This window comes from Taurulus bubalis (assembly GCF_910589615.1).
Source record: "Taurulus bubalis genome assembly, chromosome: 2".
NCBI lineage: Eukaryota > Metazoa > Chordata > Actinopteri > Perciformes > Cottidae > Taurulus > Taurulus bubalis.
In genome coordinates, this window is record NC_136590.1 from 22,989,122 (window position 1) to 23,014,104 (window position 24,983).

Below are 24,983 nucleotides of genomic sequence, written 5' to 3' on the forward strand. Positions count from 1 at the left end.
ATGGGATCGACTGTATTTATGGTGCATTAAATAAGCGTGTTGTGAAACTGACAAATATTATAAACCAACTTACATCTTTTAACCCCCCCGCCTAACTGTTTGAATCCAGAGTGACAACATGTACAACATAAAAGTCACATCAATCTAAATTAGAGAAGAACAGCGTTGCTACTCTCTCCTCCTCCACCATCGGGATTCAAATCGCGAACATTACGGAGATGAAATCTGCCAGATTTTAACACGATCTGCTCATAACGGCCTCCTCTGTCTGCGCTGATGAAACATAGTTTTAGAAAACGGATGATTCGGATCTTTCGGTGGTGATAAAATGCTACATGAAGCACACTAAAAAAGAGAAAGTTTAAAAGCCCCTTGCTCACTGAACCCCCCTCCCTGTCCTCTATGATGTGCGATGTGCAGTGAGACCCTCCACACACTATGGATCTGAAAAACGGTATTATATATATTTGGTGGCAGGCACACAGATGACACCAACACGAATAATAGAAAATAATCTCCCTCTCATCCTCACAGCGGACTGGGAAAGACCCCCTCCCCTCCCAGTATCTGGCAGGAAACCAGTGCACATGCGTCTCTTGTCCAGCCGATGGAGGCGAATGGAAGCGACGCCTCACTCGTTGGCCGTCTTCTCTTTGCAGGAAGGTTCACAGAGGATCTCCTTGTGCGGCAGCGGGTACGGGAACGCCGCCCCGCTGCAGGTGCTACCGTAAGCCAGTTTGTTGAGGCGGGAGAGGCCCTTGATGCTGCCGGGGGGCCGTCCCGGGCTGACCTTGTACCCGGCCGCCCTGGTGGTGCCCAGCGGCCGCCCGGGGCTGGTCTTGAACCCCGCCGCCCTGGTGGTGCCGAGCGGTCGACCAGTGCTGGTTCGGTACCCGGCCAGCTTGGTGGTCCCCAGGGGCCGCCCGCGTCGGCCCGACTTCCCGGCGGCCTTGCTCTTCTTCTTGCCATCGTCCGGCGCCTGGGTGGCGTTGCCTTTGACGCCGGGGATCTTGCCAGGCGAGCCAGCGAGCGCCTCCTGCCGCTGGCACACCATGGGCTTGTGGCCCTGGGCGGGCAGGGCCATCATCTGGAGGGCGGCCGGCGTGGGGGGAGGGTAGAACTTGTTGGCCTGGGTGCACAAGTCGAAGTGGGAGGCCGGGTGGTGGCCGTCCTCCGCTAGGCACGACGGCCGGCTGCTCATGCAGAAGTCACTGCTCGTCACCTGGCGCATCATCTTCTGCTAGGGTGGGGGGGGGGGTTATAACTGTGTTATTACAAGATAAAAGAGCTTATAACTCCATGTTGAGCCAGTAATGTGGTCTGAAGAGCACAATGTCAGGCGGAAATAAGTTTAAATGGAAGGCAGCTTCAATTCCACAATAAAGGTTGATGAAACCTGGACACATTTAAGGCTTCAGACCTTCATATTTCTGAGCTTTGATGCTAAACTAAGACCTATAAACACCCATCGTGTTTTTTCCCAAACCAACAAGTTAGTCTTCATCATTGAGGGCTTTTAAAACATTAAAAAAACATTGATCATAAAGCATAAATGTTAGGTTTAGGCAACAAACTTAGTTAAGTTTAAGAAAAGAGCGTAACGAGTCACGTGACCAACGGCTCAATATCGTCCCCAAAATGTCAATGGTTGCTTTTAGTTTCGCGTGGGACGCAAGCAGCGGCCTCCTGGACCTCTGGAGGTCGCGTGCTCTTTATATGACGTCACTATCTGCCATAACCCCCAACGGCCACTAGGGGACAACAACGAGCCTGACGCACGCACGCACGCACGCACACACAAAACATTTAAAAAAGCGACAAATAAAGATAAAGTCTGAAATGTCCTCAAGCCACATTTCTCAGTTTTAAGACATCTTGTTAACTTTTGACAAACAGAATTGTGGGAAAACATTTTTTTAATTATGTCTGGAGTTACAGTTATTATGAATGAATTTAGTCAATGAAAAGGTTTTGGCTGTTTTCTGGATGTTGTTTCCGCCTCGTGATGACGTGACCCTGCATGGCGAAGAGGCTTCAATCCTCCAAGTTTGTTGTGTTCTGCTGGAGTGTCGGCTTGTTTTAAACGCCAGAGGTCAAAGAGTACCCACAAAATACATATATATATGTGTATATACTTCAAAAAAGCATACTCTTCATTAAAGTGAAGCTTTACGAGCAATATGCTGATGGTCTGCAACTGACCTCTGACTCTTCACGCGCACGCGCACACACCAACCCTGTAATCACAATGAGTCCATATTCAGACCGTATAAACACACATCTGCTCTTTAATTGCAGACACAATATCTTAACTAATTATGAGGCTCTAAATACTCCAACGCACACGGACAGAGTGCTGCTGCTGATGTTTTTGTATATTGATGTGTACTTCTACTGAGACACAGCACACAGCCTGTAGTAGTATGCATCCCCACAGCAGACATGGCTGCTGACGTGCACGTCCTCCACGAGCCTGCACCCCCACAAGACCCCCAGACCCCCCGGGTACTGTACCTCGATTGTTCGCAGATCTCGGTGCAGGAAAGGGTTAAAGAGAACAATGATCTTTCATCCCTCAAAGCGAGATTCGATCCATTTTCCGCCCCCCAAAAAGATAAAATCTCTTCGCGCCGCAGGACGTCGGTTCTGGAGTCAAACCGCACGCGCGTCTGTCGGCGTGCGTGAGGCGCTTCTGTCGAGACGGGCTCTTTTTTGTGTGTGTTATTTTTATATTTTTTTTTTTATTGCCCAGCTCCAGAGGTTTGGATGAGAAACGCAGCCATTTTCCATTAAAATTTAATAAGACTGAAGCGCATTCTGCGCATGCGCAGAGCAGCGTACGAGGAGGAGGGGATTCTTCTCCTTCCGATCAAGAAGAAGCGTTTCACTCCAGACACAAACACAGGTTTTTTTTTTTTTATATATAGAATAAATATATATATATATATAGAATAAATAAATATATATATATAGAATAAATAAATATATATATATATATATATATATATAGAATAAATATATATATATATATATATAGAATAAATATATATATATATATATAGAATAAATATATATATATATATATATATAGAATAAATATATATATATAGAATAAATAAATATATATATATATATATGCGTTTTAAAAACGCAAACAGCACTCTCCAACATGGATGAATCAAAAGACTGAATAATTAAGAGTAGGCAGGAATATATGGATATTATATAAATAAATAAAACAAATATGCATATGAAATAAACCCGGATATAGAGGCACTAATTGTATACATATATGTAAATATAACTAAATCAATGATATGTGTAAATATATATTGATATGACTATATTTTTAATAACTTTTATTTCCCACTTATTTTTAATTTGAATTTTATATTTATATAAATACATGGGATGGAGGTAATAAAGTGATGGGAAATGAATGTGTCATTCGTAAACAAAATGTAGCTGGGATTTTTTTTTTTTAAACTAATATGCATAAGAAATAATTCTGGATATAAAAAGGTGCACTAAACATATAAATACATGTAAATATAAATATATCAATGAGTCAATAGTTTTGTTCCTTTTTAAGAGTTTAGAAAGGACGTTTTTTTCATGGGACTTTATTTCCATCTATCTATATATCTATATATATAGTCAAGAGTTATAAAAAAAAAAAGAGTTTAGAAAGGACGTTTTTTTCATGGGACTTTATTTCCTACTTATTTATTTCCATCTATATCTATCTATCTATATATTAGTCAAGAGTTATAAAAAAAAAAAAAGTATATATATTTTATTTCTTCCCATGGGACTTTATTTTGAATAACACTTTAATTTCCCACTTTTTTTTTTTTTTTTTTTTTTTTAAATTGTATAATCATAAATACATGGGAGGTAATCAAGTGATGGGAAATTAATGTGGCATTAAGAAACAACATTTACCTGAAAAAAACAACAACTTTTTACATACTTAACTATTAATAATGTATTTGTCTATATTTACATTTATTTATTTCAAAGAACATTTATTCATTTAATATTGCATTAGTACACAGCATCCACCAGAGTTGTTGATTCAAAGCAACCGGACACATTTATTTAGCAACACATCGTTTTATTGTGCGGAAAAGTAAAAACATCTTTCATCCGACTATTTCTTCATAAAGACTATAGGTGGGACGTTGCTTGTACAACGGGGTGAAATATGACCACCCAAAAAATAATGACAAAAATAATGAAAAGAAAAAAATGCCTTACATTTAAAAGACAAACTGCAGAACGTGATGGGTCAAAGACACTGGAGGTCAAACTGCAGCAGACATTTTTGTATTTATGGTCTAGACTCGAGGAATAAACTGAAGTGAAGAAGGAGGAAACTAAAGGGGGTGGAGGGCAAATATGAACAAAACCATACACCAAACTGAGGTAACTGAATGGAACATTATTACAAATATAGACTAAAATATTCCTCAACCCCTTTGATGGAGCTGCAGAGATGACTCCGCCTCTACAGCACTTTGTACCTCCCTTTGCTCGTCGGCTGGTAGGAATTTTGCTGAAAAATAAATAAAACAAGACAATAAGCGACATCTTTTTTTATAGACATTTGCTGAATAAACACAACCTTCAATGTTTTATGTAAAAAATAAAAATAAATAAATCTCCAGTTCTGGTGATAGAGCTGCAGAGGCAGGAGATGACTTACTAATCTGATGAGCTCCTCCTTGATTAACCGCGTGATCTCCGTCTTGGCTTTCTGCACGGCCAGTTCATTTGCACCTGGAAAAAACAAACACAACATTTATATGCAGCATTTAAAACGCACAAAAATAGAAGTGAATTCAGAGCCCAGAGGTGGTTTAAAAGTTAGTAAAATTAGACACAAAAACAATATTTTGCGCCGCATACTTTCGATCGCCAGGTAGATCTTGCGCTCTCCCTCTTTGGGCTCTTTGCCGGGAGGGAAGTAGGTTCCTCGGATGGTGATGGCTGCCTCGGAGTATTCTCCGATCCTCTGCAGAGCTTCTTTAGACGTCACCTTCCACCTGGCCGTCTGAGGACAACAGCAACAGGAAACACGTCAGAAGACATTTTCCGATAGATTCCCTCTTCATTTATTTACACACGTTTTTATCAAAGTGGAAAACGGTACATCGATGTTTTAGAATTACCAAAAAGCATTTATACATTTTTTAATTCTTAAAATAAAAGCTTGATTCTTCAGCGAGGAAAAACAGTTTAAATATTAGCTCTCAAAACAAGCCTCCCAACATAGAAAAAAAAGCATAAAATCTGAATTTTGCCATCAGTCGTGTTGAGCTACAAGTTGAAACTTTAAATTATTTCTTATGTGAGATTTCTTGTGTTTTTTTTCTTGCGCAGCATTTTAAATTGAAGGCTGCTGGTGGCTGTGAGGTCGCTCGCTCGCTCGGTCGGTCGGTCGGTCGGTTGCCCGCCTATCCACCTTCGTCACTTAAAATGTGGATTCAGGTAAAATAAAAAATAAACGTGTGCGTGGTGCCGCTGACCTGCGGGAAGTCGTTGATCTCTAGCTCCTCCTCGTATCTCTTGACGGTCTCGGCCTGTTCCGCCGCCTGCCGCTCCTCCTCCAGCTTCTCCACGGGAGTGTAGTTTAGCTTTGCGTTGATCTTCTCCGCCAGCTGCTCCGCAATGGTCTTTGCCGACACCGAGGGAGTCATGATAGTGCCGCCCCGCAGGATGGCGTTGGTGGCCTGTTGCATCACGTCCTGCAGGGGGAGAAATACTCTAAATTATTAACCCTTAAGCAAGAGTAGCCTTTACTCTATTTTTTTCAATTTGAGTAAAATTTACTCTGAACTTGGGTCTACTTGCCAACAGACGACACACACACACACACACACACACACACACACACACACACACACACACACACACACCTACTTGGACCAACAAGGACCTCAGATATGCCAATAATCAACTATATATTGTGGAGAAAAATAAAGTTTCTGCCTGCCGTACCTGAGCCTCGGCGCCCAGGTTCTTCTGGGCGTTGATCTTGAGTGCCAGCCTCTTTGCCATCTCCAGCTTCTGGATGTTGCCAGCGGACGGCGGCCCGATGCCCGGCAGCCCCCCGGAGGCGGCGGCCGAGGAGGCGGCTTGACCCGCGGGGCCGGAGGTCGACCCCGGAGCCGAAAGGTCCTTCACCCGCTTCTTGGAGTTGAACATGCTCTCGATCTGCTCCTCTATCTGAGGAACAGGAAGTAGGTGGAGATGATGGGGAACGGGGAAATTATTAGTCAGCTTTTTCTTTTTTATTATAGTTTGTTTTAACTATGTTTTTATTTGTTTTACTAATATACACTCACCTAAAGGATTATTAGGAACACCATACTAATACTGTGTTTGACCCCCTTTCGCCTTCAGAACTGCCTTAATTCTACGTGGCATTAATTCAACAAGGTGCTAAAAGCATTCTTTAGAAATGTTGGCCCATATTGATAGGATAGCATCTTGCAGTTGATGGAGATTTGTGGGATGCACATCCAGGGCACGAAGCTCCCGTTCCACCACATCCCAAAGATGCTCTATTGGGTTGAGATCTGGTGACTGTGGGGGCCATTTTAGTACAGTGAACCCATTGTCATGTTTAAGAAACCAATTTGAAATGATTCGAGCTTTGTGACATGGTGCATTATCCTGCTGGAAGTAGCCATCAGAGCATGGGTACATGGTGGCCATAAAGGGATGGACATGTTCAGAAACAATGCTCAGGTAGGCCGTGGCATTTAAACGATGCCCAATTGGCACTAAGGGGCCTAAAGTGTGCCAAGAAAACATCCCCCACACCATTACACCACCACCACCAGCCTGCACAGTGGTAACAAGGCATGATGGATCCATGTTCTCATTCTGTTTATGCCAAATTCTGACTCTACCATCTGAATGTCTCAACAGAAATCGAGACTCATCAGACCAGGCAACATTTTTCCAGTCTTCAACTGTCCAATTTTGGTGAGCTCTTGCAAATTGTAGGCTCTTTTTCCTATTTGTAGTGGAGATGAGTGGTGGGGTCTTCTGCTGTTGTAGCCCGTCCGCCTCAAGGTTGTGCGTGTTGTGGCTTCACACACATATATATATATATATATATATATATATATATATATATATATATATATATATATATATATATATATATAAAATAATATATAATGAAATATAATGAAAACATTTCCAAAGATCAATGTGACTTCAAAATAAGAGAGCATGATTTAAATGTCTCGTTTCTGCAGACTGCAGCCTCCCTCACTGTGTTACTCAGACAGTTTTTAGCATATTAGATGTGGAATTTTAAAATAAATAAATAAATAAATAAATAAATATATATATATATATATATATATATATATATATATATATATATATACACACACACACACACACACACACACACTATATTGCCTAAAAATACTGAGATATTGTTACAAAGCCATATGTAAATGCCCCAGAAGGACAGATCAGGTACTCACATCCAGGGCTCCGTCCTCGTCGTCAGAGTCCTGCAGGCCGAGAGCCGCTTTCTGCAGCTTCTTCCTCTCGTTGGCCATCGCATGTTCGGTCTCGTCGAACTTGAATCCTTTCCCTGAAAAGCCGCTGCTGCTCTTAATGGTCTTTCCCTCCTGCGAAAAACAAAACAAAACACAGCCCCCTTTTTAAAGAGCGGTGCAGAAACTTGTTTTTTCCTAGACAGGGAAAAATGGAGTCAATTTTCCGGGGTTACTATTATTTTTCTCTCAAGGAGCAAAATGTCATCATTTGAGTGTAATTACCAGTAGAGTGGGAGCCCACCACGGTTCCTTAAATTAGGTTTTCGCCGCCATGAGACCTCGCTATGCTGGAATAAGCTGACTGTTTATGGGACGCAAGAGAGTTGAATCCAGTTCTATATGGAGTGAAATCCAAGTATATATAGAACTGAATACAATTATATACAAGTGAAATTATACTCTAAATGGAGTAAAATATAACTCTGAATTGAGTAAATCATCATCATGTAATCATGAGTTAAATATAAACCCTGAATCAAGTAAAAAACGCTAAATTATTTCCCTTGGAGTTCGTTGGTTGTTTTTTTTTGCTAGTTTTTCACTAAATGATGTCTGGTGAAATGTTAAACAAATTTTGAAAATATGTTAAACAACTTGACAATATATGCTTGACAATAATATTGCGGAACCTTCTTCCAGTTGGGCGTCTCCCTGTATACTTGTGGATAAAGCGGATAAAGGTCCTCGGTTTTGTACAGACTACCGTAAGGTAAATGGGGAAACTAAACCCGATGCTTATCCATTGCATGGAGGATTGTGTGGATCAGGTGGGCTCGGCTTACTTTGTCAATGAATTTGATTTACTCAAAGGATATTGGCAAGTGCCCCTGTCCAAACCAGCTCGGGAAGTGTCTGCTTTTACAACACCTTTTGGGCTGTTCTCTTATTCAGTGATGAGCTTTGGGCTGCGGAACATACCGGCGACCTTTCAACGTCTAATGAATATGGTTGTGTCCGGATTGGACAGCTGTGCGGTGTATCTTGATGTAGTGATCTACAACAATACCTGGGAGGAACATGTCTTCCGCAACAGGAGGCTGTTTGATCGGCTGCAAGATGCAAACCTGACTATCAACTTGGCTAAGTGCGAGTTTGCGAAGGCTACCGTCACCTATCTCGGGAAGGTAGTGGGCCAAAGGCAGGTGCGGCCTGTATAAGCGAAGGTGGCTGCAATTGAGCAGTATCCCGTGCCCACCACCAAGAAAGAGCTAATGAGATTCCTGGGGTTGGTGGGTTACTACCGCAATTTGTCGAAATTTCTCCACTGTAGTAGCTTCCCTGAGAGGTCTCTTGAAAGCTAGAGCAAAGTACATCTGGTCGGATTCATGTCAGCAAGCTTTTGAAAATGTTAAGGCTGTATTGTGTTCACCTCCCGTCCTTGTGGCGCATTGCATGCATGGACTGTCCGTTTGAGTTGCAGGTGGATGCAAGTGATGTAGGTATAGGGGCTGTGCTGTTCCAGTATGATGAAAATGGGGTGGAACGTCCGGTGAGCTTTTTCCTCGAAGAAATGTAATGCCTACCAATTAAATGATTCGGTCATATAAAAAGAGTCTCTTGCCCTTATATGGGCACTGCAACATTTTTAAGTATATGTTGACTCTGGTGTTCCTCTGGTGATCTATACGGACCACAATCCGATAATGTATCTCCAGTCCTCGTCTTTCCCCAACCGTCGGTTGATTCGTTGGTTTTTGTTCCTGCAATCTAACTGTTTAGACATTTGCCACATCAAAGGCTCTCAAAATATTGTGGCTGATGCTTTATCACGCTCTTGAGATGTATGCTGTTCAAAGGTAGTCTACGGAAGTTGCCCCAGAATTATTATTTTTTGCGCCGTGTCAGGATCCCTGATGGGAACCTTGTTTTTAAATCAGGTGGGGTGTGACGACCCTCCTCCCATGCCCTAGGTGTCACTGTTTCGATCCTCTGTTACAGGTGCTGATTGGCAGGTCGTCAGCTGAGACGAGCCACAGCTGAGCCGGTGTGGCCTGGCCATAAAAAGGCCTTTGCATTTGGCTCACTCTCGCTGGGGGGGTGGAGGACATCCAGTGTGTCCAGTTTGCTGACCCTGTCACCATTTGTCTTTTTTGATTTGTACCTTTGTTCCCCTACTTCCACTTTAGTTAGTTTTGCTTGTGTTATTGTTAAATAAATAGCTCTTTGTTGGCAGCTGCACGTCTGTCTCCCTGTTTTGTTGCAGCCGGGTTGTGACACTCATGCTGCCTACATTGACGCAGGGCTTAAGGAGGCAGAGGTCTCTCTCTCTCTCTCACACACACACACACACACACACACACACACACACACACACACACACACACACACACACACACACACACACACACAGCAGGAGCTCTTGCCGACCGTCCTCGGCTTGTTGGAACAAAAGATGGCAGAAGTGAAATCTGGAAATACTTTGGCTACATCGCAGACTGAAGGAAAGCCCACTGACACAGAGACCCGTCTAACAGACCAAGGGAGGACACGTCAAACATGGCAAAGCACCTTTCAGACCGATACAATAGGCATACATAGCAGTGTATAGACAATGCTATGATGGCACCATGCACTTTTCATTAACATCTTGCTGAAGGCTAATACTCAATATTAATGCCATTTTTTAAGCTGGTAAAGCTGGTAAAAAAGGGAACCATACAGATGTTTTATTTATTACTATTATAGATAAATATACCAGTATCATATCGTATTTGTGGTATCGTATCGAATTCTGGTATCGAAGAATCGGGCATCGTGGTATTTATGGCAGGTATCGCATCGAAGCCGGGTCTACTAGCTAACAGAGACACACACACCGAGACACACACACACACACACACACACACACACACACACACACACACACACACACACACACACACACACACACACGCCCCCCCCCCCCCACACACACAGATGCGCCCAACACACACACACACACACACACCGCTTTCTGCTGGTCCTTGAAGGAGGCCCACAGCTGCTCCAGCTCGGGTGGGACCGGAGAGCCGGACAGCTCCAAAGCTTTGATGATGTCTCCGGCGTAGCGCACCTGGTCGTCCGTGATGAAGGTGTAGGCGAAGCCCTGGAGGAAGAGGAGCGACGCGTGAACCTCCGTGTAAAGATGTTTCAACCCTTTTCCTTTTGGACGCTAAATTATGTTTCGAGTAACCGACCTTGTTGCCCGCCCGACCAGTGCGCCCGGCCCGGTGCACGTAGTCCTCGTAGTGGTTGGGGCAGTTGTAGTTGACCACCAGGATCAGCTGCTTGACGTCCAGACCCCGGGCCGCCACAGAGGTGGCTACCATCAGACGGCACGCGCCATTCTTGAAGTCGTTGATGACGCTGTCTCGGTCGTACTGGTCGATTCCTGGAGAGGAATATTTAAAAAAGACCAAATAGAGTCAGAGCCGTCGTTAAGGAAAGGAAGCTGTTTGATGCAACGCAGCTGTGTGAGGCTCAGCAGGACAAACTGACTGGTGGGTGGGTGGATATATATATAAAATATAAACAGAATACATCCCACATAAAACAAACAATTGGGTAAAGAGCAGCCATGCTGGAGAGTGTGGGCAGATGAATGCCAACCACTCACACATTTTCTGGACATGTATACAAATTAAGTTATTCAGACTCTGGAGGTGATCTTATGCTACAAGATCCCCAGGGACCCACGGATTGTGTACCTGGGGCTGATACCTGGCGACATAATTTAAAAGAAGGACATCTACCTCTTTAAAATCCTGATACTTGCAAGTAAAAAGGCCCTCAGCTGATTGAAAAGGGACCCTCCAATCCCAGGACAGTGTAGAGGAGATATGCTCAATGCAAAAGTGTACTATTTCTATAAGGATCATCATGTTGCATTTTTTGTTAACTGAAAAAAATTTGAAAATAAATAAATAATAAGTAAAAGAGAAAAAATATAAAACAGAATTGTATATATTCTATATTTAATCAGACACTGATGACACAATGCTGTGTTTTACATATTTTTTTCCAACCAAAAATGCATTGCGGTGGTTAGAGGGAAATAAGGTTGAGAACCAGTGACGTACACAGCCGCAATAACACGTTGTTTAACCACTGCTCTAAGGAGGCTCTGGGGTCTTGTGCACCTGCTTCAGTCAGATAATCTCATGGAGCTCAGGAGAGAGCAGACTAAGCCTATCCTTTGTAAATAACAACACCACATTTACGTTGCCGTTCTGTGGACTTTAATGCAACAGACTCCTGGATTACCTCCATGCAGCGACATGCAGGGGTACGAGGCCTTCATCAGGTCCTTCAGCAGGTTGTCTGCGTGCTCCTGCTTGTCCACGAAGATGATGACCGAGCCCTTCTCCTGGTAGTGGCCCAGGATCTCCAGCAGCTTCAGGAACTTCTTGTCCTCCTCGATCACCAGCTGCAGAAACCAGGGGAGGAGTGCGTGGAGATGTTAAATAAAAGCAGAGCGCTGGAGTCGGTCCAGAAGGCAGCGCGAAGAGGACTCACCACGTGTTGCTCCACGTCGGAGCAGACGACGCTGCGACCGCCCACCTGCACCTCGAGCGGCTTAGCCAGGATCCGGCGAGCCAGCGCCTCCATGGCTCTGGGGAAGGTGGCCGAGAACATCACCGTCTGGCGGTCCGGGCGCACGTTGTCCACGATGCGCATCACCTGCAGGGGGTGCAGGGGTCAGCCGGAGGTCAACGCATGTCGGATGCTCGCTCTCACTTTGTCATTTTGTGTTAGGGTGCTTCATTTATTTTCCACGGTACGATTTTCTCTTTTTCTGGGCAAAGTTAATAATTGTGGTTTGGAAAAAAATTACAAATCATTTTTAATTTAAGTCCATTCCATGGTGGTTTTGGTCTTAGGTTAAGATATATTTAATGCTTTCCTTTCTTGCTATTTGAGTTATTTTTACCAGAAACTTAACAAGATCCCTACGCCGTAGAGGAAAGTAGGGCATTAGATGTTTTGTTATTCTCTCGTCAGACTAAGCGTGGAAAAAAAAGAAATGAGAATAAGGAAATATAAAATGTGTGTTTTTCATCGCATTTGCAACAGACTGTTTACCTGTGAGAATAGTAGAAGTTGAACATATTCAGGTATTTAAAAAAAAAAAGAAAAGAAAAAAAAAAAAAAAAAAGTACACCACTGGCTTCAGCATTTCAGCTTTAATAAAATGCATTAAACTCGTCATGTATGTATGTCACAGCTTCAATCTTATGGAAATTATTATTATTATAACATCGTAGGCTAATGCTGCGTTCACACCAAAAGCGTTGCGAATGTTACTCCCGCCTGAAAGGGGGCGTGTTTTATCTCCGTGCTCATCTCCGTAAAAACTGTTACCGCTATCCACCATGGAAATAACCACTAGTTCTGCGTTATACTTGTTGTGTAAACTCCACATACGTCGGAACATCAAACTCCATGGTGTCTGGGTTCATAATATTATCCGTAGTCTCACAACAGCGTCTGAATGACGGCCGCTACCAGCGCTACTTCAGGCGGACCAGCAGCAGTTTGATTCAGCAACGACAGGACGGCGGTGGTGACGGGCGGAGCATCTCAACGCTGATTGGATCACGCCACGCGAATTTTTAAAGTTGAAAAATGTCAACCGTGTCATTCATGCCGCCTGGCGGAAAATTCAATTCAACCTGTGCATTGACTTTGCATGTAATCTACTCGCGCTTGAAATTCGCAACGCTTTTGGTGTGAATGCAGCATTACAGTGTTGAATGTCCGAGGAAAAATATGAAAGTAAAAAGGTCTAACTATTATAACCGTATAATCATTTTCTTTTTCTATATAACCATTTGAATATATATATACTGTTTGGTTTTTATTTTCATTATAGTTTGTGATTAGACCACATAAAATTCATAGGACGCTATAAGTTGCTATGTTATATACTCTTTTTTAATGAGATGTGTTAAATGTTCTCTCCTTTGTTAAGAGCATGCATTGGCAGTATTACCAAATAAGGTAGTGAAACCTCCTCTGTCCAACTCTGGTGACAGGATGATTTATGTATTCTGGTGTATAAAAGAGGGGGTAGGAATGCATGTTTTTTTGGGGGGGGGGGGGTGCCTGACAATTCTGTGCAGGAGTAGAGAAGAGAGAAGAGGTGTTTATTCACCAGCTCTAAACTTAACCCTTCCTCTCAGTTACTTAATATGCATCTTTACTAGAAAAGGAGAAAAATCAGGTTGGGACAGGTCTCCAGCTTTAGAGTCTGGAAGAAACTTCTGCTATCAGGAGGGGGGTGCCTGGTAAATCTGTGCAGGAGTAGACAAGAGAGAAGAGGTGTTCACTCACCAGCTCTAAAAAAACTTAACCCCTTCTCTTAGTTACTTGTGACTTTTAAACTGTTTGATTGAATTTAATTTTTTGTATGTAAGATAAACTTTGAATGAAAACTCAGCTTTACCCTTTGGAAGGGACTGAAACCAAACCAAAGGTTCTGGTTCTTTAAAACAATTTAAACCCTCTTTCCCTGTCCATCCACCGTGAGATACAGAAGTGATGACTGAATCTACCAAAGAGACTTAAGGTAAGTGTCTTTGGGTGAAGACTTTTGCAGTGTTTCTCATAATGATGAGATGGTGTCAAAATAGGTAGAGATTAGGTATAGACGATATACATACTCGCTTGATAGGGGTTGAGAGAAGTTACAGCCTACCGCAGGGGACCTAGAGCGCAAGCTGTAAAACACCCTCGACAAAACCTATAACTTAATTCGAAAATAACACAAAAACCTAACGATGTAGCACGGGGTGAGATAAAAGACCGAAGGCGTTATGCCAATATCGGATGAGGATTATCATTTCCTCCGGGATCACTAGGATAATTAGCCGACGGAGTGCCACCGAGTTAGGTGCGAGGTCTTGCCTTTCCTACTCTCCCCCTACCCTCCTCTTTCCCTGGCAAGACCACCGTTCACGCTACAACAGTCAGAATGCAAGTGTATTTGCTAAATTAATATCTAGCTATTTTAACTCAACTATGGTCTAAAATTATTATTATAAGTCTGGAAAAGTATGAAATGGAAACTCTGGCTGCTGTTGTGTGATTCTTTCTGGAGAAACTTTAAATCAAATAATCAATAGGTTGTCTAAATAAGTGTCAGTCAGCTTGAGTTATTGCACATCTTTTTTTATTATTAAAATACACTTGCCACTTTTCTTTTATAGTATATACTTGTTCTAAAGTACTGTTATCTATTTGTTGTTTCCCATATGTTGTTTTTATAATACATTATTATTTGTATTGTTCTATTCAAGGCCATGTTGATTGTTATGCAGTTAAACTCCTCACATGTGCAACGTACTTAGCCAATAACTGGTTCTGATATAAATAAAGGACACGCCCACCTGCGGCTCGAAGCCCATGTCGAACATGCGGTCGGCCTCGTCCAGGACCACGTACGTGGCTCTGCGCAGGTTGGTGACGCGACCTGCACACAGCGGGGGAGGAGCATGGGGGGGAGGGGTTAACTTCTAGGAAAACAAGCCTCAAACGCAGCCCCGCCTCCTTCAAACAAACAACAATCAGCACACAGGAGGCCGAGGTCAGGCAGTGCGACTACGTGACATTTACTTCACGAGCAAAACCAGCCATCGTTATGTCATTCCATTCCATTGTGGACTAGTTTCAAGCGGCCGGGGGTTTATTTATCTATATTTTACAGTGTTTTTAGTCATCTCTGGTCTTGCGTACCATCTCAGGGGAGCGAGGGACCTGTAAAAGTCAAGATACAATACAAGAGATGGAGCCACATCAAGCACTTGTGACCGAGCGCCTGCTCACCTACAAGGGAAACATATTACAGATTACCTCGCATGTGTGGAAACAATGCAAAAAAAAAACCTCACATTACTCAATGACAGTGTATAAACAACACATTTCCAGTATTTCTTCACATTTGCATACATGTGCAGGGCTCTGCAGTGACCCCAGGTCCCAGAAGACACACAAGCTCCAAAAAGGTAAATAATATACAGCATAGTATCGCGATATTTTGCGTGGCGATATTGGATCGATACACGGAGGCCAAGTATCGATCTTTTATTATATCAATTATAAACTTTTTGGTCCTAGAAACAGTTAAGTTTATCAGGTGCCACATTTATTACAGTGTTTCAGTTGTCAGTTTGTCTGCTTGGCAATCAATTTTGCTGCAAATTTTTTTATTGAAGTGAGATGAACAGACTGAAAACTTTATCTTCTTAGATCAAATATGTTGACAAAGTTTTCCTTTGGGGATAATTTGCAGTTGAAAAAAGGGAATACATTGCAATACTCAATGTATCGCAGTATCGGGATAAGATCGTATCGTGACCCAAGTATCGTCATAATATCGTATCGTGGGACCTCTGGTGTTTGCCACCGCTATGAGAGATTAGATCTCGGTGCTATTCAATGGCTTAGAGAACCCTGCAGAACCCCGGCAGAGCACTCGAGCTACTCTCACTGAACACAATCACACATCCTGTGCAGCTTTTCAATGCACGTATCAAACATGGTGTGCTGGTCTCTGTGAGTCTGCAGCTCCAGGTCCACCAACCTGACTCACCCCAGTCTCCAGGAAACGCACCCCGGTCTCGATCCCCGAGCGGCGCTCAAACAACGTCAACAGTTTAGTGGCTTGGTTCATGATGTACTTTTGTCATGTTGTAACATTCGTTCCGTGCACGCCGCATTAACTCCTCCCAGAACAAAGGAGCCGGAGGGGGAAGTGGACCGACTCACCACTGTTGGCCCCCAACATGTCGATCATCCTCCCCGGGGTGCACACGATGATCTCGGCTCCTCTCTTCAGCTCAGCAATCTGTCGGCCAACGACACAAACTCAGAGTCACGCGGTGCACAAACAAACTAACGCCACAAAAGGCTTTTCTCTACGGAAAATATGTGTTTTCTTTCCTTCTTCTCCTGACTCTCTACGGTAAGTGTTTGATTGACAGATTGTTCAGCCAATCATCCAATCATCAATTTTTAAAGTGCTTGCCCTTTAAATTACAGGCACCGCTTCTCATCAATATTACCATCAATGAGTGCAGAGCTTGCTTATCTTGCAGACCGCGTTTCATATCATTAAACCCCCCCTTTTTTTTAACCAAATGATCATTTTCATCATGTTAATCAGTTTGGGGCTTTTCTTGGATTAGTAACCTCAATCAGCCAGCTGCTGGCGGTAGCTTCATTTATTTGTTGTCTCAATATAACCATCTAACTCTCGGCAAGAAAAAGCATATTTCACAAAATGTCAAACATTTCCTTGAGGATTATTCTGGACACGTTTGATGACACATATTTTCCACCGACCTCTCAGAGTTTAACACTTCTGCAACGAGTGGAGTCGCTCTTCGGTGCAGATAATTAATCTATAAATGGGCCGGTTATCTGAAACCTTCAGGTGGGATCATTCATCACAGACGTCCTGCACCGCTGGGCATTACTGGAAAATATTTACTTCTACTTTGCTGCTGTGGTAGATTAGATGATTATTTTGTGTGTGTGTGTGTGTGTGTGTGTGTGTGTGTGTGTGTGTGTGTGTGTGTGTGTGTGTGTGTGTGTATATATATATATATATATATATGTATATATGTGTGTGTGTACCTGTTCACTGATGCCCGTGCCGCCATACACACACACCGCCCGGAGTCCCAGTGCTTTGGAGAACTTCTTACACTCCTTGGTGATCTGCAGCGCCAACTCTCTGGTGGGAGTCATGATGACGGCTGTGGAAGAAACACCCGGAGAGGAGACACAATAAGTAACTTTAATGACTAATAAAGAAGATGAGAAATGCTGAGGAAGAATAACTGCCAGTGGGTTATTATCCCAAAGTGGAAGGGGCCATCGAGTCTCCCTTTGACCTACATCTGAACAAAGTCCTTGGAAAGCACGAGAGCAGGACATCTTCTTTGAATACACTCAATTAAAAGAGGAAATATATCTGTGAATGAAAGTATACTGTGTGTTTTCATCATGCAGAAGTGTCGGACAATACTCTTTGTGTTCTCAGGACTTTTTTTTTATGCTCCAAATGCCAGAACGGAAATGGGAAAAGGGGCTTTTGTGTACTCTGCCCCTTCATCTTGGAATATGTTGCAGAATGTTTTAAAGCTCAAATAACTGATACCACTGACTGCTTTTAAATCTAGAATGAAAGACATAGAGGCAAGATCCCAAAAATGTAAATGTTTCTTAAATTAACGCTGTTAGACACTGTCTCTTAGATTTTAGTTTCTTTTAACTTGTCCTGTGTTTTTTTGTCTGTAACTATGTGTTTTTTATGCTGCTGCTCGTCTTGGCCAGGTCTCCCTCGAAAAAGAGATGTTTAATCTCAAATGGGACTCTCCTGGTTAAATAAAGGTTTAAATAAAATTAAAAAATAATAATAAATGATTTAGTTGCTCACAGATCGGTCCCTCGGACTCCTCCAGGGGCCTCTGGTCCATGATGTGCCGGAACATGGGTAGCAGGAAGGCGATGGTTTTCCCGCTGCCAGTCTTGGCGATGCCGATGAGGTCTCGGCCCGACATGATGGCCGGGATGGCCTGGGCCTGGATGGGGGTGGGCTTATCGTAGCTGTGCCTGCAGGGCGTTAGAGAGGAGGGAATGAACACAGTTGGTTTCTGGTCAGAAAGAGTCAAGCGGCATGTCGTTTTAAGGTTATTTTTGTGAAGACTTATTATAATAATAATAATAATAATCTTCTTGTCTTAAACATCCTTTCTGAATAACTTCCCTGCCCTCAGAAAGGTGTCCCGGTCCGTCACGTCCACGCGGGTCAGACTCACCTCTTCATTGCGCTGAGGATCTTCATGGACACGCCACACTGCACCCAGGTCTTTATGGGTTTGGGGCAGCCCTTCCCTTTGACGGCGATGCCTTCCAGTTCCAGCCGGTACGAGTTCACGTCTGAGAAAAAAAAAAAAAAAAAAAAAAAAAAAAAAAAAATAGTAACACAGAAAGAAGTGAAGGTTTTAAATAAAAACACGGTTGTGGTGCTCGTTAGCGGTGCAACATTCCACCAATCCCACCAATGGGTTTTAGTTTGTGTTGCTCATTAGATCTAACTCCAAAATATATAAAATACATTGATTGACACTGATGACTGATATTATATGAAGATATGGTGTGATTTTGTTGGGATGGTATTTGTTTTTATGTTGTTTTGGGGTTCAAAAATTCTGTTTTTTTTGCCCCCTAAGGATTACAAACACTAAACCTTTTGGAAAATGTTTCTCATTTGATAAAAAAAAAAAAAATACGGTAGAATAATAGAATTCCTAAAAATTAATGCAGGTGAGCATAATAGCCAGAGATAACAGCCTCAAAACGGCCCCATTTAGGGGGAGGGGCCCCGTGGACACGACTGAGGTGTTGAGGTTTCATATAAAGCTAAACATAATAGCAAAAAATCAGCCTGGTAAACTGGCATCGTAGCCTGTGTTTGGACGCGTCACACCACATCTGTACAACACGGATGCAGCCTCTCAAGACCTATCTCTAAGCTCATCGTTGGGGTCACTGACCTTCAGGGGTCATCCGGGCGAGCTCGGGGACCTCCACGTAGAAGTTCCTGCGGTACGCCTCGTACTGGATCTTCCCGTGGTCCACGGGCTCCAGGACCTTCCTCTGTTTGGTCTGAAAGCCTGTCAGAGCCGTCTGCAGGTCCACCTCCTCCTCCTCCGACGAGTACTGTCCAACCACGGCGGTCACGTAAGCGCTGTGTGTGTGTGTGTGTGTGTGTTTAAATCAGGTTCATACAAATTAACTCACCTCCATGGCGTCCTGGTCGTTCTCCATCAGCTCACCCTTCTTCTTGTGAGTGTTGGGTCCTTTCTTAGTTTTGACGACCGTCATCACTTTGGTGACAGTCATCGCTCCTTTCTGTTGAAGAGAGAGAAACAAACAAAAAGAAAACATGCCGGATGGTCGTCAATCTTTTCATAGTTGCCGCTGGGAAATGGCCAGTTAAATAATATGAATAATCCTGAAAACACTAAACAGGCTATACTCACCTTGTCGTTTCCCTTCATGGCTCCCATGTTGAACTTCTTCACCTCCTGTTTCACCTCCTCCATGTAGGCGTCCAGAGGGTCAACGTCGTCCTCCTCGGCCTCCTGCTCCATTGGGATCTCGCTCGCCTTCTCCTCCTTCTCCTTCTCCTCCTTCTCCCCTTCCTCCTCCTCCTCTTTCTTCTCTTCCTTTACCTCCTTCTCTTCGCTCTCCTCCTTCCCTTCCCCGTCTTCTTCGTCGTCATCTCCCTCAATCGGAGCGGAATTGTCTTCGTCATCGTCTGAAACAAAAGAGTCGATTTGAAAGGCTCTGCTGTGTCTGTACCGGTCATGTGATCTGTGTCATCTTCCTCACCCTCGTCATCCTCCAGGCTCCACTTCTTGCCCTGCTTCATCTCCTCCAGCTCCCTCTTGATTTCTCCGATGTTCTCGATGGCCTTCTTCCTCTGCTCCTCCCTCCACTTCTCCACGCGCTCCTTCCTCTTCCTCATCTCCTCCTCCAGCTTGTTCTGGTCAAAGTCTTGCTGCTCGGACACAGAGGAGAGATCAGGAACACACGACTCCTCTCAGAGGTCAGCGAGAACCAAACCTATGGTACTTCAGTGTTTCCTCTAGGTTTACAGCTTCGAGGGGAGGAGGGGGCACGGACAGACAGACGGACATACTATATAGTGGTACCTCAGTACTACAAAGTAATACCTCACAGTACTACAAAGTAATACCTCACAGTACTACTAGTAACTCCATCTGTGCTTTCATAAATAATAGAATAAAGAACATTGTAATGCCTTTCAAGTAAACCAGATCGCTCCATCAGACAAAATCTTTCCTCTCTTGGCATTTAGTGACTCTGCAAAAAAGTGCTATCACTGTGTTAGAAAAATGAAAATAAAGTTAAGCAAAAAAAAACAACTAATATTGAGTTACTAGTAACTATCTTATTGTGGAAAACAATTAGCAATTTTTTTGCCAAACAGAATGAGTGCAGATATGTGAGCATCAGGTTGTATCAGCATTAATGGCTGCAGTGAGCTGCTTTCCTCTACACATCTTTTTAAAACGGGGTTGTAGATTTGATATAGCCGCTCTCAATTCATGCTCAATGTTGATCTGAGATCTGTATTCTGATGAGACGCAACAGCAGAAAGCCGACCTCACAGAGATTTCATAAATCGGCTTTTGGCAAAATGCCAGGGAATCGGCGAGTCGCACATGCGCAAGCATAACCTATTAACGGCATACGGTGAACATTTAAAACCAGCATTTCCTCTTGCGCCCCATCTGTAATAAATACCGCTCCAGTTTGATAAATACTGACTTAAAGGAAACATGGTGTTCATTTATTTTAATGACAACCACAAAGTGAGCAGGCTTTGTCACTGCAGTGTGTTTTTCGGGGCTTTTGGAAGAATATTTCCAGAGCCTCTCAATATGCGAAGTCAGAAACGTCATTTATGGAGCTCCAGGCTGTTTGTCTTGACCTGCAAATACATGAACCGTTAGGCTTTAAAAGTGATAGCTCATACCTTAAAATAGTGATAGCTTAAAGCAGCAAATACCATTGTGAAAAGCACGAAACATATTTTTCGCCGCTCTCTCTCTCGCTCTGTCTGCAGCGCATCGGGGCGGAACTCCGCCGTGCACGACACAGAAGAGTTGTAACGCGACCATAGAGACAGAAATGACATGCTGTCTTGTAGATAAGATCAATAACATACAGCCGTTTAGTTTGTTTAATAACAGAACAATGTGTAGACCTGTTCAATAGGAAAGAGAACCGTAAATTACTTCTGTTATTTGGCGTTATAGAAAAAATTACAAAGGGTTTCTTCAGGGGGGCCCCCCTATTATAACAGTAGGGGAAACACTGTACTTACATCCTCGACCTTCTCATCCTCTTTCTCCTCTTTGATCTTTTTCTTTTCGGATAAAGGATCTACGTTGTCTTTCTCCTTGCTCCTTGACCTGGAGGGGAGATGAAAATCGAGAGAGAGAAAGAAAACAGTGGCATGATTTCAGTTACCAGAGTTTTGCCATTTCATGTCATGATTTTCTTTTTCTTTATTCAAGAAGTCTCACTTTTCATCGGGCCTCCTGCTCTTGCTGGGGCTTCCAGACCGGGACCTCCGTGCTCGGCTCCTGCTGCCCGACCTCCTCCTTTCTCGGCTCCTGGACCTCCTCCTCTCTCTGCTCCTGGAGCGCCTGGCGGCAAAAACATATGGCTTCTTTTCTTTTTTTAGCAAACGCAAAGTAATTCAGACTCTGCTAAAAATATATATACACACAAACACACATATATATACACATTTGTTTGTTTTGAGGTAAAACTTTTGTATCCATCAAATAAGAGTTTACATTTTAAACTGGAATGAACACAAACATCTCAGGTACAAAAAGCTCCATGATGGTGCTGCAGCTAAATGAGTCCTCCATGTTTCTTCTTCTGTTTTTGGTTCCTTTAACCGTAAAACAACAGCCGCGTTGCGAATAATAATTTTTAAAAAAAACACCCACCTGACCCGTTTTCTGTCTCTGGACCGGGACCTGCGGCGGTCGCGGCTCCGCGACCGCTCCCTTCGGTTCCGGTCCCGGTCGTCCTTTTTGGAGCGTTTGTCCGGGGAGCGACTCTTGGAGCGGCTGCCTGAGCGGCCCCGAGACGCCGAACGCTTCCTGTAGTGTCTGAGGACCAAATAAAAACAGAAAAAAAGAAAAAAAAGACGTCAGCCGATGAGCTGTTGACGTTGGCCTACATTCGTACAACACTTTTAAATTGACATTGCGCCAACGAACGAGAAGAACTGTCGGTTTTAGCGTTAACTTGTGTATTGTTTTTAAGCGAGTACGGTTAGCTGAAGTTTAGCAGCCACGGGAGTTCCGTCGCAATCGATCTGATTGAAGATTCAATCAACCCGATAAGTACCTCGACTCGCGTCCCATCGCTCGCCAACGAGGTTTGTTTCTTGTGGAAATAAATAAAAAAGAAAGAAAGTCAAAACAGTCCACGGATAACAACGAGACTAGTGCTGTTGTTTGTGTCTGTGAACCCGCACGTTAGAAAACTGCGAAAGCTTTAAGTTCACGAACTCGTGCAGGCTGAGCAGCGGTAGAGCGCCGCCGAGTGGCGGGAGGTCAAAACTACAGCACCCATACGGAAGCCCGAGTGACACAAAGAGGAGGATTAGAACCGCAGTTCTATTCAACATTTCAGCTAAAATCTTGAATATTATAATGACAAATATGAAATCTGAGGAAATTTGTTTACATTTTTGGTAAAAAAAAAAAAGAAGTTTGCCTGAAAAGTCTATATTTAGTCTTTGGGCACATACTGTTTTTAATTTATATTTATTTTTAGTGTATTTATATTATTTAATATATGGTTTTGTTTTAATATGTTTACTATGCACAGAGGTGTCAAGTAACGAAGTATAAATACTTCGTTACTTTACTTAAGTAGACATTTTGGGTATCTATACTTTACTGGAGTATTTATTTTTCAGACGACTTTTTACTTCTACTCCTTACATTTTCACGCAAATATCTGTACTTTCTACTCCCTACATTTTAAAAATAGCCTCGTTACTATTTCATTTTGGTTTGTTTTCATTCCGGCTTGTCATCGTTCAAAAACACACACACACACAAAACTCTCCGCCCCGTGGCTCACAGATACGTGCGCGCGCACACAGGTGAGCGCTGAGCACATACACCAGCGGACAGAGAGGGTCGAAAAATATGTCGCGTGAAAAGTAGACCGCTATATCTGCGTTTTAAACGTTCCCAGGGTGAAGATGCAACAGCAGCTCTCCTGTGAGGAGCAACCGGAGTTCTCCTCGCACCGGAGCAGCTCTCTGAACCCGGAGCAGCTCTCCTGCTCCAGGTGAAAGAGACAAAGTGCTCGTGTCTTCTACCAACAATGAGCTGCTGGCTTCACATATTACAAAAGTACAAAGTACACGGGCATAAAACTAAGTCATTCATAAATATATGGAGAAATGCCTGTACTTTCGGGTAAATGGTTACAGTACGCCGTTAACAGGTTACGCTTGCGCATGCGCGACTCTACGCGATTTTTTTTGGGGGCGTTTTGCCAGCTCGTCTTTTCTTGCTGTTGCGTTTCTCAAAATAAAAAAACAGATCTAAGCTCAATATTGAGCATGAATTGAGAGAGGCCGTATCAAATCTACAACCCCGTTTATAACATATGTGTCGACGAAAGCAGGTCACTGCTCCACTAATACTGATACAACGTGATGGTTCACATATCTGTACTCATTCTGTTTTGTTTGGCAAAAAAAATGAAAAGCTTATTGTTTTCCACAATGAGCTATTTAGTAGTAACTATATATTAGTTATTTTTTGCACAGATAGAACTTACACAAAACATTGTCTGATGGGGCAATCTGATTTACTTGTAAGTGATTGCAATTGTCTTTATTCTGTTACTTATAAAAGCACAGATGAGTCACACAATTATGTTATTTACAGAAAAAGTTTGAGAACCACGGCTTTAAGTGTTTGTGTCGGAGTCGCCGCCGCCGCCTATTTTGCACTATTACAATGCTTATAGGCAACTAGTTATCATGTCTTCCGCTCCATGAAACGCATGTTAATGCTCAGTAGTACACATGTGGTACTTTAATGTATTTGCATTGTAATAAAATGTGATCATTTTAAATGGGCATGTATGCAGCTGAAACGGGTAGCCTAGTGCATCCCACATTTTTCAACATAACATTTTAAAACACTATAGTCATTACGGCCTTTATAAAAATGATTGTTTTGGGGGGAGGTGGGGTAGTGCACTATAGGCCCCTGAGACGTGGCTTAAGAGTTTGTCCTTGATGGGGGAAAAAAATCCCCTTACATTACTTCTACTTTTATACTTTTAAGTAGTTTTGAAACGAGTACTTTTACACTTTTACTTAAGTAAAAAGCTTGAGTTGATACTTCAACTTTTACAGAAGTATTTTTAAACCCTAGTATCTATACTTCTACTTGAGTAATGAATGTGAATACTTTTGACACCTCTGACTATGCATATGTATTTAGTATATTTAATAGAATTCATTAATATTCTCCCATTATTAATACTTATACTCTTTTAGATGTTTAAGAAGACAACTTAGTCAGCTTGGTCCATGGTTTTGTATGTTGCGCGTTAATATACAAACTCAATTTTTTTTTTTTTCTTTGCTGTCATAACTTTTAACATTTATTTTATTCCTCAAGTCAATTCTATGCCTGTTAGCCAGAATCACAAATGTGCCTTAAGGTTTTTTTTGCAGAATATATCAAACTAAAAATATTGATTAACATACTGTTTACATCGTGCATTCCTTTATCGTCTCTTCCGTCAATTAAAAGACAA

The 24,983-nt window shown here is 42.8% G+C and overlaps 2 protein-coding genes across 2 annotated transcripts; both read right to left on the reverse strand.

Moving 5' to 3' along the window:
- Nucleotides 1–631: 631 nt before the first annotated feature.
- cUnh5orf24 (chromosome Un C5orf24 homolog) lies at nucleotides 632–1,234 on the reverse strand (the record flags this gene model as incomplete). The annotated part of the gene is made up of 1 exon (XM_079237151.1): nucleotides 632–1,234. One exon carries the CDS (start codon nucleotides 1,232–1,234, stop codon nucleotides 632–634), a length of 603 nt encoding a protein of 200 aa, XP_079093277.1.
- Nucleotides 1,235–4,092: 2,858 nt separating this feature from the next.
- Nucleotides 4,093–22,653, reverse strand: ddx46 (DEAD (Asp-Glu-Ala-Asp) box polypeptide 46). The gene is made up of 23 exons (XM_079233352.1): nucleotides 22,536–22,653; nucleotides 22,130–22,294; nucleotides 21,695–21,817; nucleotides 21,493–21,580; nucleotides 19,971–20,139; nucleotides 19,619–19,896; nucleotides 19,377–19,487; nucleotides 19,130–19,295; nucleotides 18,392–18,512; nucleotides 18,010–18,185; nucleotides 17,205–17,326; nucleotides 16,335–16,413; nucleotides 14,957–15,039; nucleotides 12,084–12,248; nucleotides 11,832–11,994; nucleotides 10,766–10,959; nucleotides 10,537–10,674; nucleotides 7,512–7,661; nucleotides 6,004–6,231; nucleotides 5,532–5,750; nucleotides 4,912–5,056; nucleotides 4,709–4,782; nucleotides 4,093–4,558 (listed from the first exon to the last, which is right to left on the reverse strand). The coding sequence occupies exons 1-23, from the start codon at nucleotides 22,550–22,552 to the stop codon at nucleotides 4,511–4,513; spliced, it is 3,222 nt and encodes a 1,073-aa protein (XP_079089478.1). The 5' UTR covers nucleotides 22,553–22,653; the 3' UTR covers nucleotides 4,093–4,510.
- Nucleotides 22,654–24,983: the final 2,330 nt, after the last annotated feature.